The sequence below is a fragment of the Stegastes partitus genome, unplaced genomic scaffold (genome assembly GCF_000690725.1).
Source record: "Stegastes partitus isolate 25-593 unplaced genomic scaffold, Stegastes_partitus-1.0.2 Scaffold1189, whole genome shotgun sequence".
Taxonomy (NCBI): Eukaryota; Metazoa; Chordata; class Actinopteri; family Pomacentridae; genus Stegastes; species Stegastes partitus.
In genome coordinates this window covers 198,482-215,728 of record NW_007578920.1, presented here as the reverse complement: position 1 = coordinate 215,728, position 17,247 = coordinate 198,482, and the positions used below count along the sequence as shown (strand labels likewise).

The 17,247-nt window shown below is 42.0% G+C and overlaps 1 protein-coding gene across 1 annotated transcript in view; it reads right to left on the bottom strand.

Annotated features, from left to right (window-relative positions):
• Positions 1 to 17,247, bottom strand: part of klhl29 (kelch like family member 29) — a 226,224-nt gene that overhangs the window by 26,781 nt on the left and 182,196 nt on the right. The window contains exon 13 of the mRNA XM_008297122.1: positions 150 to 343. Within this exon, the coding sequence (XP_008295344.1) occupies positions 150 to 343 (194 nt within the window). The remainder of the gene's footprint in view (positions 1 to 149; positions 344 to 17,247) is intronic.

The window sequence follows — 17,247 nt, the reverse complement described above, 5'->3', positions numbered from 1 at the left end:
AAAAAATAAAAAATCTCAGGAAAAACAGGAAACAACTCCGTCATGAGGCAAAAAGTGAAGCTACCAACAGAAACATCTCCTCACTTGGGGCTCGTGAAATAAATAAAAAACAACAACCCCAAACCAGAAAGCGTCGCCGCCCGTCTCACCTATCATGGGCGATTCGATGAAGCTCCAGGTGTTGCTCTGCGGCACGAAGGACTGGAGGACGCCCGCCGAGCGCCCGGCCTCGTTCACGCCTCCGAACACGTAGACCTTCCCGCCGCACACCGTCGCCGCCGCCGAGTGGACCGGCTTGGGCAGAGGAGAAACCGTCTCCCACTGGTTGGTGATGGTGTCGTACCTGCACACAACAACAGTTTTTTTGCTTTTAGATGTTATTTCTTTTTTTTTTTTATTGGCATTTGAGTTTCCACTTTTAATTGTAAATTTTAACCTCGCCGAGTTAAAAAGCAGAGAAAAGAACACGCGGGTCAAAGTTCAGACTCGGCTGATGAGTAAAGTCACGACCCCACTTCCATTAAACAGCTCCAGGAGCAGCCTAATGATTCATTAGCTACTCTCACACCCAGCAGTCAGTCATTTACTCACACACACACACACACACACACACACACCAACAGTTTACAGAAACACTGATTTGAAAGTTCCCACTGCTCCGAATTCACAGTGAAACGCTCATTTTGGCTGCAGGGCTGACAGATATAATTAGCAGAATGCCTACACCACCAGGGAAGATGAAAAAGACCAACCATTACGTACAATGACAGCAATTAAAGCAATTACACAAAACAACATATGTTGGGAGCTACAAGCCATTAGTCTCTGGAGTTTGGGCTGCGTGTCAGCGTCGAGCTTTGGACCTTTCTCTCTGAGCGATCTTTGGCAAAGACTTCCAACGTCGAGCCTGAAACTCAGTCAACCCAGAAGCAGGCAGATGAAAGAGGCCAAACACAATGGGACGAGTTAGAGGAAGACGCTTTCTGCAGATATCTGCAGTTGTTTGGAGGCAAAAATTAGAAATACTCAGGATTAAAAATCAGTAAAACATTTTTGAAATTGGTTTACATATATTCTCAGGTTCACACAGAAAAAAATGCAAATAAAATAAACATTGACTGTAAAAAAAACAACAACAACAACAAAAAAAAAACAGGTCAGAACTGTAAGTAATGACCACATCAAATGTTTTCCATTTTTATATTTCTAAATTCATCCTTTTACAGTATTTGACTGCAAAATTACACTATTTTTGCTTTTCTACTCTATTGCTCGTTTTTTAAAAAATATTTTTAAATCAAGAAAAAAATCTTATTTTACAGATAGTTGCTGGTATTTAAAAGAAAAATTCTTCATATTAAGAACTGAAAACTGGTAAATGATTTTATTTTCAACAGTCATCACACTTTAATTACAAAAAAGGCTTAAATTACATGTTAACTATAAAAAAAAAAAGGTCAAATATAGAAATACAGAAAACAAACAATCTCCAAATGTTTTCTTTTACAGTGTCAGACTGCATGATTACATTTTTTTTTTTAAATACTGTGTTTTAAAAAAAAAAAAAAGCCTTGTTATCTTCCAGTTATTAACCAGTATATTTGCAGTATACAAAGGATTAAAAACTGCCAATGAAAAATGTTTATTTTTCTTAATATTAATGCATTCTTTTACAGTATCAGCAAATATTTTACAGACATTTTCAGTTATTTCTGAAAACGTATGTATGTTAAGAACTGAAAAATGGGAAATAATTTTTTCAAGAATCATTCTGATTACAGAAAAAAAGTCGTACATTTATTGTTTACTGTAAAAACAAATGAAAAACTAAACTTTAAATGATGTGATTTTGATCAAATGGGGATTTTTTTTTCTTTTACAATGTTTGAACATAAAATTAAACTTCTTCTTTTTTCTCTTTTTTATACAGTATTGTTAAAAAGGTAATATTTTGCAGATATGTGCCAGTTCATCTGCACTATACTAAGGACTGAAACAGGGCAAATCATTTTTTTTTAAAACAGGTTTTTTTTCCTACAGATGTTCAGTTTTAAAACTATTCAGTTACATGTTGACTGTAAAAACAACCAAACATCAGAACTGTCAGTAACGTCCACATCAAACATGAGCATTTATAAAATAATAATTCATTCTTGTGCAACGTTTGACCATAAAATTACACATTTTTGTTCAAAAGTACAGAACAAAACATATTATTTTATTGATATTTGTAGTTGTTTGAAGTTAAAAACCGTATAATGAGGGTTGAAAACTGGTAAATTGTTTTCACAGGCTGACAGAAAAAAGGTGTGAAATTACATGACTATAAAAACAAATTATAAAAATGGTCAGAAATCATGTCAACATCAGAAATGTGTGTTTTTATGAACTCTAATTTGCCTCCGACCGACCCAGGCAGATGAACACGACGGGCTGAATTAGAGGCGACCGTGGCCTCTCCAGAGGTTGAGCGTACGTACATTTCCTAAATTAGAATCCGTGTTCGTCTGCTTCGACGCGTGTTTGTGTTTCTCGGCTCGCGGCTCCATTAGCGCTGCGTGTTAGCGGTGTAATCCGCCGTCCGCGGGCCGCTGATCAAAGCGGCGGCGCCGACAGCCTTCCAGCTGGAGGAGGCCTCATTAAAGAGGCGCGGACGCATCCAGGATCTGTGATTAAAACACGCTTCCATTCAGACTAAAGCAGGCCCGCTTAATCAAGGTTGCGCCTTTGTTGTACAAGAAAAACACCTTTGTTGAGAAAAAAAAAGTGTAGCCAACATCCCCAAGAGAGACGACACTTAAAAGCGATTTTTAACTCCTGATTTCTACACCGGGGGTCGAGCGCACAGGTGTCTTACAAGACGCCGGTTAAATACGTACAGGTTGGCACATTTTTTTTTACATTTTTTTCAGAGCAGAGATGCTTTACCGCAGCAGCTCCTGTGGCATTTGAAGTCAGGCTGAATTTAAATGACACCTGGAAGCACTTATTGCATCCACCTTCCTGCGAGAAGGCTGTTAGATAAAGTGCGAGAGGAAGATGGGCGAATTAGCCTTTGGGAATATTCCGTTAGGGGGTCTGATAATGTCCTTGGCAACAGCTGCTGAAGGAGAAGGAGGGATGGAGGGATGGAGGTGGTAGGGGGGGACGACGGCGGCTTTAAATCGACTGTCAGTCTGAGAAAGTGGCGACACAGAAGCCACTCCAGGAAAGGTGGACTGGAGACACTCGAGAGTGCCAATTAGCGCTGTTTAAACAAGACACACACAGCGGCCGAGTCAGGTTGAGTAACTGAGCCCTGCTGAGAGAAGAAGGACGAACACGTGTCTCGTTCTCCGCCGGCAGATGTAATTACCTCTCGGACCACATCGGGAGGAGGTTCATAAATTTAAGGGTCAGGCGCCGCCGAACGATGCTGATTACGGGAAAAGTCCAACAAACAGCTGGTCGCCATGAGGGGAGGATGTACGAGGGAAGACTCGTTTGGTGGAACTTGTTGCATCAAAACTTGGAATAAAAGAAAATGTGCCTTTTCTTTAAACTCATAGATGTTTAGAAAATGTTGAGAAACGCATAGATTTCTGCTAAACACTCACAGTCATGCATAGTCGCTCCTCAGAGAACCGTTCGGAGCCGAGAAAAAGCCCAAATTAGTGAAGCTAGTTGGTGTTTGTCTGCTAAAGAGGCGGATATGTTCCCCTGGGAAAACGCTGCTACGGCTTTAAACTGAGAATTAAACATTTATGCAACCATATACAGTGAACGTTATTTATGCTTGTGCCAATTTTTCATTTAAAGGGATTCATGTATGGAACTGACACAAATGAGAGATAAAAGACAAACATTGTGTCTGTGATGTTAATGATCATCTGTGCGTCCAAAAGAAGTCTTCGTCTTCAGTTAAACAGTTCTTGGACTCGCTCATGTCTTTCTGCTCGTCTCCTCTGGGCTTTTGTTCCTCCTCTCTTTGGGGCTGAAGGTTTCCTCTCTGCTCTTCAGCTCCTCCACACATTCTCGACGGTCTTTAACGTCTTCGCATTGTTTCTGTTTCTTCACCTCTTGTTGGAAGGCCCGATGCTCCCCAAGGATGCGTTTCTTTCTGCAGAATGAATGATGTTGTCCTCCAGAATCTTCACGCCGTCCTCTTTTCTAACGACGCTGTTTGCTCTGATGAGGTTTTCTGGTTGGATGGTGCTCTTGGGGTTTCTACTTTCTTTAACCAAACAACTTCATTTTCACCTCATCCGACCACCAAACTGTCGACCAGAAGCTTTTCCTTCTCATCCAGCCGATCCCCCGTGGAGACCAGCCTCGTTCGGCGTCTAATTGAGACGTCGCCACCAGAGCTGGTTTACATTCTTCTTCCATTCTTGCCGGCTCAGGAGTCACTTTTGTCTTCCCGGCAGCTCGCTGAGATTCTCCCCAGCGTGGAACTCCTTGTACTTTTTCGACGACACTTTGCACCGCGGCCTCTTGACACTTGAAAACACTTGAATGTGACTTCTGCTCGTCTCCCGAGCAGCCACACGGTGCAGCTCCTCTCGGTGATGGACCCTAATAAGAAACTCACCAGGCCCTTTGGTTCTAGCCATGATACTGCTGGTGTCGGTTTATGGAGCATGAGAACGCTCCAGAATATGCTGGAAGTGATTGGATTGGAATAGAGGCTGCATTTTCTGAAAAAAGTATTCAATTTGAAGCAGGGGAGTTGCATTTTTTAGTAAAAAATACAAAGAAAAGCACACAAATAGTCCAGATTTGTCATTAACACCAACACAACACTGGGTTTTACCATCTTTTGTCACTTCTTTTTCTTATTTCCAGCCAGAAAAAACCCCTACTGGTTAAATAAACTTTTATCATAAACCCAAAATTTGGCGATGAAAAAGATCGGGGCTCGGCTGTACGATTGAATTTCAACAACCGAGATTGCGCTTGTAGGCCGATGAAATGATCAGATTGCGACTGTTACATCTTTATATTCTGATAGATGTTGAAATGCAGGACATCATCTTTTTGCCCACTTCAAAGCGGCGATCAAAGAAAAAAAAAAAAAAAAGGCAAAAAAACACAGAAATCTCTGGCGTTAAATAAGCGGTCCAACTCCTTCACACATTAACGCGTCTCGTCTCTCTCTGAAGATCAGCCAAAGGAGCTTTTAAGGCCCATTAATGTAAACACAGCACGGTCAAAAGGGTCAGGAGTTCTGATGAAGACCAACACGTGCGGGTCAAGAAGAAACTCGGCGTCTCCGAGGTCGCGAATCTTATTGAATTCATTACGCCGTGTGATTCACCGTCAAGCGTTTAAGATGAACCGTGACATTCGGACTGACACGAAATAGACTCGGAGTGGGCGTGTGTGGTTCGATTATATCTGCGAGGCGAAAGGAGTCGGAGGAGCTCGACTCCGCACGAAAAACAAAGACTATCCGTCCTTCTTCTGAAGCTCAGATTCTTCATTGTCGCTAAGACACTGTAGGAGTTTACCCATCAACATGTTGCGCTGCGTCGATGGGCTCTTTTTTTTTTTTTTAAAGTGTTTATACACAAAGCCCGATCGCTGCATGAAGCCATGTAATCGTCTGTAGCTCCTGACAGGGCTTGTTTCATCACGCAGGGACAATCATCTCGAAAATGCAGCTGCGGGGTTACAGCAAAGCAAACAATGCAGGATTGTGTTCCTTTATGTCGGCTGAGAGACGGAAAAGAAAGACTGACGGGAAGCGGAGAAAGAGATTCTGAATGAAGCAAACATGCCAGAGTTTCAATTAGACTCGGCTCTGAATATGTAATCTGGATGAAAAAAAAAACAACAACACAGCAACACGTTAATGCTCGACATGTCGACGAATCTCAATTATAATTCATCGTCAGCCAGGTGTACGGCAAACCCACGCAGATCAGACGTCAGAGCTCCAGCTAACGTCTCGCTGGCCTTTGTTCCGCCGCGACCAGACGGGATAAGAAGCGTAATGTCGGGGAACAACAGGTGAAATTGGACCGTTGCCGTGGAAAATATGCAGTCGCACCTGCCATGTTTGTTTATGTTGACAGCAGACGGATTCGCCGTTTCCTCCACCTGCCTGGCTGCTCCGCTCGGTGCACCTGAAGATTTACATCCGACCTCAATGCATCAGCCAGCAAACTATAGGGAGAACGGCAGACGGGGGGGACAGATTAAAGGAAAAAAACAAAAAAACAAAACGCCGAGCAAATGAGCGGAGAAACGAAGGCAGATGCTTCGACACAGGTGCAAAGTGAGGTACAATTAAGCAATTAATACCCAATCAGGCTCTGTGGCATGTACAAAAGATGCTGAGCAGTTATACTGATGTTGCATCAAGGTGGCAAAAGAAAAAAGAAGTGAATGACTTGGAAGGAGGGTTCATTGTAGGGGCACAGATGGCAGGAGCTTCAGTCACAAAGGCTGCTCAGCTGGCTTCAATAGTGACGAAAGGGATTTAGATTTATGGGGAAGACAACAGCTATAAGGGTTGGAGATGGTGGTAAACAGCACATGATAAAGGTAAGATGGGATAAGAAAGGCTTCTTTGATCCCTCAGGGGGGGGATTTAGACATAATAAAAAAAAACAATGGAACAAATAGAAATGTTATCGAGAAAAAAATATATTTAAGAAACCCATGTACACCTTTTACATGGACAGATTTGGCATAATTGTACCAAAATGGTCACACACAGGTTGGAAAACTGTTCATTAAAGTTATAAAGATGACTTGTTATTGCACTTGTAAAGTTAGATGATGTAGTTTGATGTGTATTGGTTTGATATGTAAGAAGAAAACTCTTCCTCAGATGATTGACAATTTGATAATTACTCAAGACTTATTAGTGCCGGACGAATATTACACCTCGTGATTTGGAAACTATTCCCAAAATCTCTGTTTTATGTGGCACATTCTTACAAGTTTGTGTTTTCCTTTAATTTACTGACACTGTACCAAGATATTATACTACCAGACTGCCATGTAGTAACTGCTGAGCTTGTTGAAAGACTGCAAACTGTTGCTGACTGCCACGACATCCACGAAAACATCCTTCACGATTCGGCTTTTCTGATGGATTTGCTGTTAGAGCGATGCGAGCCTCCTGGATTTGCGTCCAAATTTTTCTTCATAATCGCCAGTGGAGCCTCAATAATTCTCGAGCAGACACAAACTCTAACTCAAACCACAAAGACACCAATCTACACGGGACTGACACTATCGAAGCACCTCTGGGTTTACATTTATTAGAAATGACTAGAGACGTCCAGGTAATACTGGCCAGCTTCAGAGAGGTGCCACTATAGCAGGGCTGCAGTCACTAAACCTCAAGTTACAAAGACAAAATGCACGTTTGAGAGGTCAGCGGTGCAAAAAAAACACTGATCTGCGGAGATTGGTGGTAAAAAAAAAAAGAGTCATCCAGTCCTGAATGCTGGACCCCTACAGGGAGGAGATCTGGTGGCATTTTTGCTGCTGGGGTCACTGCAAATCAATACAAAGTTGTTCTGACTGATCACCTTCATCCTGTAATGGATGACTCCTATTGTAGGATGACAAAGCCTCCGTCCATAGGGGCGACTGGACGGTTTGATGTTAAGACCTTCACAGTCGCCAGATAACAACCAACCTGTCGGAGGTTTACAGCGCTCGCCACCACCATCATCAAAACACCAAATGAGGCGAAATCTTTTGGAAGAATGACGTTCATCCCTCGTAGAGAACTGAAAAAAACAAGGTTGCAGTGAAGTTGTTCTGGCAGGAACGTGGCGGCCCAACACCTTCCTGAGACACTTCATGCTGCTTTCTCCTTTGATTTGTAACCTGTCTGTGTTTAGAAAAAACAGGTCTATTGAGGTGTTAAACAGATGAGTGGGAGCAAATGATCTAAATTACATATCCGCACTCAAAACACATTTACATGAAGGTGGTGGGTTGGTTTCAAAATACAGCATCAACCCCAATTTTAGCACCTTTACTGATGAATCTATTCTATGACGAGTAGATTTGAAGACTTTAATGAGCCCCTTTACAGACATAAGACTTCATGGTATGTGTTTTTTTTTTCTTATCGGACAACTTCTTTCCATTTCTTTCTCGACCACATGTGTCGTTCCTGCAGAGGAAGCAGCTTTTTTTTTTCTTTAACAAATACGTGACCTGTTTCTGAAGACGGAGCCATTTTCTAAACACAGCCAGTTTCCAGCAAACGTTGCTCAAACAGAAGTAAACAGAACATTTGTCTGGAACTATTTCTGGCGGCAGATTAATACACATTGTTTGTCCTTGTCAGTGTTTACGGCAGCGGTAGGGTTTTGGTGGGATTCGCTAAAAATAAACAACAGCGCCCATGTTCGGATAATTAAGTAGCACGTCAGACGGAACAAAGAGGACGGTACTGTTTTAGATTTTATGCACGGATGGTACTGGCTAGTCTGATTGTTGTTTGGTTTTGAGGTTTTTGTTGACGATAAAAAGCATTTTAACAGTGCAGCTTGTATATTAAGAAACTTTGCCAACGCATCAATGCAAAAAATACTTAATTTAATGCAAAAGTATGTAGCTAACAGCAGCAAATGCAGGTTAAGTATTAAAGTAGAAGTCCTGGTTTGGTCCCTCTGACTGAAATATATATATATTCTTATATATGGCTTATTTAGATGATGAATATTAAAGCATCAGCGTGACAGCAGCAGGTTACTGTTGGAACCGCTGCAGGTTGAAGCTACTTTATATTCAGCTTTACATAAACGTACAGCAGATAAATCCGAGTGCTCGTCTCTGATCTTTGATTTTTGCAGAGATACTGAACCATTTGAGCATTTATTGAAATGAAACCATGTGAGAAGTTTAGAGGGAAGAATCTGATGGATCCGTTACAACTCGCAGACGTGTGAAATGTGAGCCGACTAAAGAGGAAGGAGAATGTTTCCCTTTGAGTAAAATACCTACAGTACTCGAGTAAATATACTGACTTACTTTCCATCGGTGCTTTATAAAACAGCATTTTTTCCCTTTAGAATTTTCTTTAGACCTGTTTTGATGCTGCCTGTCAGCAGAAAGCTGGCAGACAAACGGGATTTTAATGTCACTCTGAAAAACTGGAACATGTGTCTGGACGTGGGCTTCACCGGCTATGAATATGTCACTCGGTGATGACGTCTTCGCATTCAAGCTGAGAAAATGTGGCGCATAAGCAGCCTCACCGGCCCCTCCGGCCTTCACTTTGTAACATTAACTAGGAAACATACATCTGAGTCACACACCATAAAAATTAATGGATGCAGTAAAGTGTCAGCCGTGATGCAGGCTGCCGCTGGATTTGCTCGGTGGTATTACGCGTCTAAAAGCCTTCTGTGTGTGTGTGTGTTTGTATTTTTTTTCCCTTCTGAATACGGAGCAGCATCAACATGGAGATACATCAATCAGTAAGTGTGATATAATGTGATGCAGGAGGTGAGACGAGAATCGAACAAGCGCTGCATGTTGTTGCAATGCGATAGATGACGGTCGGTGTTTAGTCCTCGTCCTGCCTCTAGAAGCCGATCACAGCTGTTGATTTTAGTTAAGATGCAGTAGATGTGTCCCCCCTTAATGGTAAAAACACATGCATTTGTCCCTCCTAATCATAGACTGTATGTAAAAGATGGAAGAAGCCATCCGGGTTTGAAAATTGAAACCTGCATTCTGTCTAGCAGCCAGCAGGGGGCGACTGCTCTGGTTACAAAAATAAGTCTTATTGCATACAGGTGTATGAGAAAATTACCCTACGTCTCACTTAATTTGCTACCTCACTAAACATTTCCCTGATAAGTTTATTTGGTCTCAGTTGCTGGTTTGTAGACTTTTTTGAATACAGAATGATTTGGCCTGAGGGATAACGCCACAGGGGCGGGTTCCAGAGATTGGAAATTGTTTGATAGTTTCACAGAAATGCATTAATGCAACACGAAAGCACACAAAAGTATGAAGTTCTGCTGCGAGAACAAACTCCAAGCATGCTCCCTCCCTGGCTGCTAACAGTCATATCCCTTGATGATGGTCTCTTTGGCCACCAAACCCCTGGTCGCCCTCTGGGTTTGGCTCATGAGCGTCAAGGTGACATCATTCCCTTTTCCTTTTGGCATTTTTATTTGTGTGTAAATTTTTGTTTTGAGGTGTGATTTTTATTGAGATCAAAATGATTACTTTGGTTCAATTTAAAGTAGTTCTATTCAAAATCAGCTTGTGTTTTTTCTTTTTCTGCTGACTTTTAATAAAAACAGATGAAAACAAATGACTAGTAAGCATCAATATTGACTAAAATGAAAGATTTTATCATGATAAACTTTTCAGCTGCATCACCCATAAATTATGGCTCCATTTGGTTTAAAATAAACGATAAAACAGGGTGTGTTTTAATGCCGGGCTAGCTTGTGATGAACAGATCAGTATTATATTGATGTGTCATTTCCATCCCTTCCCTTTTTACATCTGCTTCCAAAAGGCCAATATGCAAAACCTCAAAACAGAAGTCCTCAAACCAACAGGTCTTTTGTATACAGTCCACATCCCAAGCAAAGGAACTTTAATCGAAAATCTGCTAAAACTTTCACTCATTATGTCTGAATTTTGTGTTCTTTTTTTTATTACAAATAAATACATTTTCATCAGAAATTGATGCAGAAAATTAAGTGTCCGATGCCCAACGTTCAAACTGAACGTACACCCATGATGCTTGACCGCACAGACCAACTGTCTCCAAAACACGCACATGATAAAATCTAATCATCAAGCAAGGCGCCCACGGCATCACAGCCACTCCACTAATATGGTTAACTGCAGTGGGGGACGACGGAGCTCGCTTCCCCTCCGTGCTTGTCTCTCGTTCTCACACACACACATGCGATAAACCGTAATGGATGGGCTGTCAGTCACGGAGATACTGACATGTATCATTTCCCCTGAGATACAAACTACAGCATTTATAGAGTAGAGAGAATAGAGAAGCGAGGAAAAAGGGAAGGAGAAGACGAAAAAAAACGCCTCGCTCAGATAACAAAACCGCTCGGGCTCTATACACCTCAGCGCTGACAAAAAGATCCATTAAGAGGCAGAAGAGTGCATCATGCTGCAGTTACAGCCACACTGGAACGGCATACAAACACCGACTGTTTAACAATAGCGACAGTATCCGCCACACTTGCTGTTAAAAGCGTTCGGCGGTGGAAGACGGTGCACAAATAGGGGAAAAAAAACACACTCGACAAAAACCTGCATTCATTCAAGTTGTTAACCATGCTTACAGCACACAGGTCCACGGCGTGTAACCTTTAAAAAACCGAGTGCGTGCACTGGAATGCAATGGAAGTTTGTTAAAAAAAAAAAAAAATTCATCGCCTGCAGAAAGGAGCTGATGCTCTAGATTCTATCGAGCAGCAACTCATGCCCTTAAGTTACAAATTCACATTAATCCCTGCTACACCCCAGCTATCTATCTCACTCGCATGAACACTATCTCCCCGTCTCTCTCTTCCAGCTGCCCACACACACACACCTTCAGATGCATGTGTGCACTTCACACACAAAGAAAAAACAGTGTGTGCAAATCTACCTTGTTTGTAAAAGAAAATCTGTCCGTTTGTAACCAGATCAAAGTTGTTCGGGGTGCGGAGAGGTCGGCATCGTCTGTTGTTTGAGGAACAAGTTCAGATGATCGCTCGACTTTTCGTCCGACACCCAAATGAATTTGCTTCGTCCAATAGTTTGATGTGTGAACCAATACTTGCAACTGCAGCAGCAAACGCAGGAGAATTTTGCTTATGAGCAAATGCAAATTACACCAATCAGCCACAACATTAACCTCCTGAACCCCAAGCACTTTCTGAATGTCTTTTGCTCCCTTCGCATTTTTTACTCGCTGCACAATAAAGTCCTGCACCTCTACGGAGACAGCACAACCCCGACTAGAACTCAAAAACGCATTTTGTGCAGTGAGACAAAGTTATAAGGCCATAAATCACACAAAAATATAAATTTCTATGATGATCTATTTCACAAAAATTGAAAAAAATCTGGAATCAACAATATTTTTCCAAGTGCCCACAGATGCTACAAATACTGGAAAAACTGACTTTATACACCTAAAATCTACTTATATTTTTAATTTGCTTCCACACTTGTCACCTCAATGCGACACAGCCTGCAGTTCAACCAAAAAGTCATATATATTTGTCTCCTAACTCTTCGTCACACTGAAGGCTTCTTGGTTGGGCCGAGGAGCTCAGAATTTTTAGTTTTATGCAGAATCTGGTGAAAATAGTGAACTTTTAGCAAATCTTTTGAATAAAACTTGTAGAGTAAAGCAACATATATGAACTATTGTGAGTTTAAGCTTATAATTGGCTAATTTTCCCATGAAAATAAGACGACTGTTTCTGTTTTTACAGTTTTTGACTTCAAGAAACTGTGTAATTTTGAGCTTATTACAGATAAACTGTGTAATTTTGGTGTTTTTCTGTCACTATATCATGCCTTTCTGTGCATTTTGGGGTTCAGTGGGTTAAAATCACCTCTCTTATATTGTGTAGGTCCCCCTGGCGCTTTCAAAACAAAAGCCCTGACCGTTCAGGTCATGGATTCACGACCTCTGGTGTTGTCTTGCGGTGTCTGGCACCAGGACGTTGGCAGCGAATCTTTCGAGTCCTGCGGGTAGCGAGGTTGGGCCTCCATTGGGACGTGGGGAGTTTGGAGGCCGGGTCAACACCTTCAGCTTTTTTGACGTTTCCCTGCCATGGAGGGCGTGTGCTGGGTTCAAAATGATGTGGAGGTACGTGTCAGAGCAACATCCACATGAATGCCAGGACTCAAGCAAAGGTGTTGAACTCATGTCAGAAGCAAGGGGGGCCAAAAAAAGCATGTTGGACGTCCCTCTAGTAACAACTGAGCGTATAGAGAGCCGAGCATCTGCCACGTCTCTGAAAATATCTGGTTAAAGGAGGCTCGGTGTGTGGGATGTATTTACAACAGCAACGGCGCTTCTGAATGATCGCAGAAATTGCCTAATAAAGCATTATGCTACAGGAACACTACAGGCAGCAGTGTGTCTCTATGACCGTCATCTGCAACTGCACGATGCTACTCGTCGCTTAAATGTTATGGTCTGAGTGCAGAGAGATGAATGAAGGTTGCTTTACAGTTTGGTAATGCAGATTACTGACAAGCAGGACATGAGAGGACCTGAAACTGTGTTTGTGTTTGAATAGGAGACACAGAGGGGAAGAGATGGTGGATTCAGTAAAGCCTACTGCATGCAATGGTTCTGAAAGTGGTTTATAACATAGTTGACTGCTTTTTTTTCACCCAAACTGAACCCGTGATACTTTCTAATAAGCTTATTATGGATGCTAGGACCAGCATCAGGGCCGATAAATTAAATGTTTATTGACAGCTAAAGGCACAAAGTTAAGTCTGATCCAGTGTTCACATCCACTGTCACACAAGTGTTGTGAATTTTAATAATTTTCTTCATAACTGCCGCATCATCAACCAAAAATGGATTAATTAGTGATACAATTTGGGCATACTGAAGCCCTGTAATGTGCGGACGTTGGTGTTTCAAGGCAAAGACACATGATTTGAGTTAACAGTATTTACCGGTAAGAGACTCCACCTGGTGGCACAACCAGGTACTACAGCTAATACAATACCTAAAGTGCGTCTTATCTCGATATCGGCTGATAGTTATTAATAAATGACTCGACCAGGAGATCCCTTCAGATAATCCAAACCCACGGGTCCCGCAGGTTAACAGGACATGCACAAGGCTAACCATGATCTAAAAATAAACGTTACGGCTCAGAAAGCAAATAACACAACAGTTTGCATCAGTCTTTTCCAGTTACGACAACCTCTATTGAAATTATGTTCAACCAGTAATCTATAACGAGTTAATTAGTCTTTCTACTTTAATCAGTGATGTTTTAAATGACCAATTACCTAATGACTAGTAGCATAAACAAGTTATCGAGTTTTTGGGAACTTGAAATCCGGAATTCAAGGAAAACTTTATGAAGCCAATTTAATCAAGTCGCACAACTTGAATTTCATTTTAAATCAACTAAAGCAAAAAAAAAAAAGACTTTAAATAATGAGCTGGTGTGATTACCAACATCACTGTGTCAACACAACTCTTCAAAACAATGTTTGCAACTTATAAGACCTGTCTAAATCATTACATTAGAATTTGCAGGAATGCATTTAATTAAATGGTGGCAACAGGTTCCCTGAATTACTTTTTATAGTGCACCTGTTTCCTGCTGTCTTTCCGTCCTCCAAATCTCATCATCCATTTGATTTAGCTCCCCATCCACTTAAACACGGCCGACCATCAGACTGAAATGACCGACTATCGCTCACATAATGGTTCCACAGGATAATCCGGCATCCTTGGATCCAAGGTTTCCCTGCAGAACATTGCGATTGTAACGAGATGATCAATGTTACACACTTCACCCGTCTGCGGTCTTAATGTTGTGGCTGCTTGTGAATTAGTAAATGCTAGCATGCTAACTTGCTACGATAAGATGGCGAATATGGCAAACACCTGCCAAACACCATTTGTGAGCTTCATAGCGTGCCGATGTTAGCGTTTAGCCCAAAGCTGTTGTCATTAAACCAGAAGATCTGAAGATCTGAGGACATCTACACACAAGTAGTCTGGTTCTCATAATGCCACTGGAACAGGCACAAGCAGAGAAGGAGTGCATGTGTGTGTGTGTGTGTGTGAGAGCATCAATCCCTCATAGCCCTCTGTTTCCTGTCAGAAGTAATGAACTGAGAGGTTGTGATTTGGCTTGAGGAAAACGGGGCTACTGTGTGAATCAGCTCCAGCCTGGAAGGCATTCAAAACAATCTGCACACAGATATAGGCATCATTTGCTTGCATTAACATTTTTCACATTTGCCAAGAATGTTCATTAGCGGCGAGGTGAGGGGAGAGAATCCCAGCAGCGCGACGTAAACGTCTCTGTAGGGTCCAGGTAGGGGAAAAAAACGGGGCGGGAACTGTCGGCTGAACTTTCATTTTGGAGGCATGTGGACTGTTGACAAAAGGGAGCCGCCGACGGCGACTGTGGACGATCATTCATCTGTGACTTCGTCTTTGCATATGTGCTTGTATCTCATCCAAAACGCTTCAGTCACACCGAGGACGCGAATGGGTAACGAAAGGAAAGCAGGAAAAGGAGATAATATTTCTCTGTTTATTTGAACGTGCCTGTCTGTTCGTCTGTCTGTCTGTCGGCGTGTTTGTGGTGTCAGATGATGGAGGCATGTAGCAGTGAGCAGGAGTGAGAACATCCATTTTGAAGAGGGAGGAGTAGCGAGCGGTGGGTGTTGGAGGACGGAGCGAGAGTCTATCTGTGTTGTGTCAGCTGCCATCTGTGTGTCAGAGCACATCACACAAACTGTGAGGCCTGCGCCCACACCTCCACTATCACCCTGCTGTCTGCCGGCCGCCAACACTCACACATGCACGTCTCCGAAGCTCTTTCTTCTCAGACGTGCGCGCTTTGGTTATCCACACATGTTGACATCTAGTAATGATGCACACATGACGGGGCGTGTGGACATGAGGGGAGCTGAACGGTCGTTTTCTACATTTCAACCCTGAAGCGGTTTATTTTGTTGCTGTCACATTTTTTCACTGCACCTCTATGGAAACATCACAACCAAGGCTAGACGTGGAGAGACGTCAACATGTCTTTTGTTCGATATGATAAAGGAAAAGTTATCTACAAAAGATGAAAATAATGTAAGCAGCATGCACAATTCTGTGCCCACAAAAACAACAGGGTCCCTACATGTAATTACTTATTATACTCTTTCAGTATTTATAATTTTATAACCTCTACAAATCTGCATATTTCACTCTAGGAACATGTTTCACCGTGTTGAATGTATCGTCCCACTACTTACTCCTCTGTACGCTGTTCTGGAGCCGTTCTACGTGTATTTTATTGCTCAAGTGTTTCATTTGTCTCTCAATTCATTTTTTATACTTGCATCAGCTCTGCTTTGCGTGAACACAACCTGCAGTTCATAGAAAAAGTCACTGATTTGTGTCATGTGGTTGCAGATAAGTCTGAAAATTTTCCTCTTTTTTTACAGAATCTGGCAAAATAGTTATTTTGGGGGTCAATTTTTAAAATGAATATGAAATGAAAAACACTTTATTTATCCCAGAAAGGAAATTCAATAAGAAGGGAAATTCAATATATATCCAAACATACATATATAATATACAGAATAATGTGATTTTGCTTTCTCTCAGCTTAGATTAGGTTCATCTTTCTGATGTGTATCGCACATTATTCAAACTCAAGGAGCTGAAAATCTGAGCTGTTTAGCTGTTTCTGGCATTAGTAAATGAAACAGTTCTGCCTTTTTTTTCTTTTTAAAGATAAAATGAATTCAAAGCTGCCAGAAGGCTTTTGGAGTTCAGAGAGTTAATGTTCTGAACTCAAACTTAGTTTTACCTGCATCGGAATTACATCTCAGAGCCTGAAGCCATCTGCCTTCGGCCGCTTCAAAAATAATTTATACAAATACGTATGTGAAATAGTAAAAATAAGGCGAGGCGCCGTGATGCGTGTGCACCAACAGTGAGCTGCTCGTGACATCACAACATTTAATTTAACTTGTAATTCGACAGTTTACCCCGTCGTCTTCCACTTATACGTTCGTCCTCCGTCGTGTCAGCGGGAGCGCACACACCAGCTCACCTTTCGCTACGCTCTATTTCACCGAAGACAGCTCGACGCAAATTGTCAGAGATGAAAACAAAAACAGCAGCTTTGTGACAACTAATTTGAACTCGTTTGTATGCACCTCTGCTCCCCGTGTTGATTTTCTCTGCGTGTGACAGCTGTTTGTACCTGTGTTCTCTCTCCCCGGGTTGCTAATCAATGTCTGATGGTGAAATCCTGAATCCTGCCTTGTAGAGGAAGGGCTCAGCGCAGCTCACAAATGTAAATGTTTGGGTATTTGCATCCTATAGGAAGCGCGTGGTTTTGCCGGCGTGCTCGCAGCTTCATCGGGGGAGCTGTGAGGTAGACTTAACAGCAGCCGCTCTTCACTTTAACGCACGGCGTGAACGACTAAGCTCCTCGTGGCATGAAAGCAGAGGAACTTAAAGCAGGAAAATGCTTCCAGTGGAATCGATATGTAACATTTCTCCACAGGTGCTGCCTGCACTGGAAA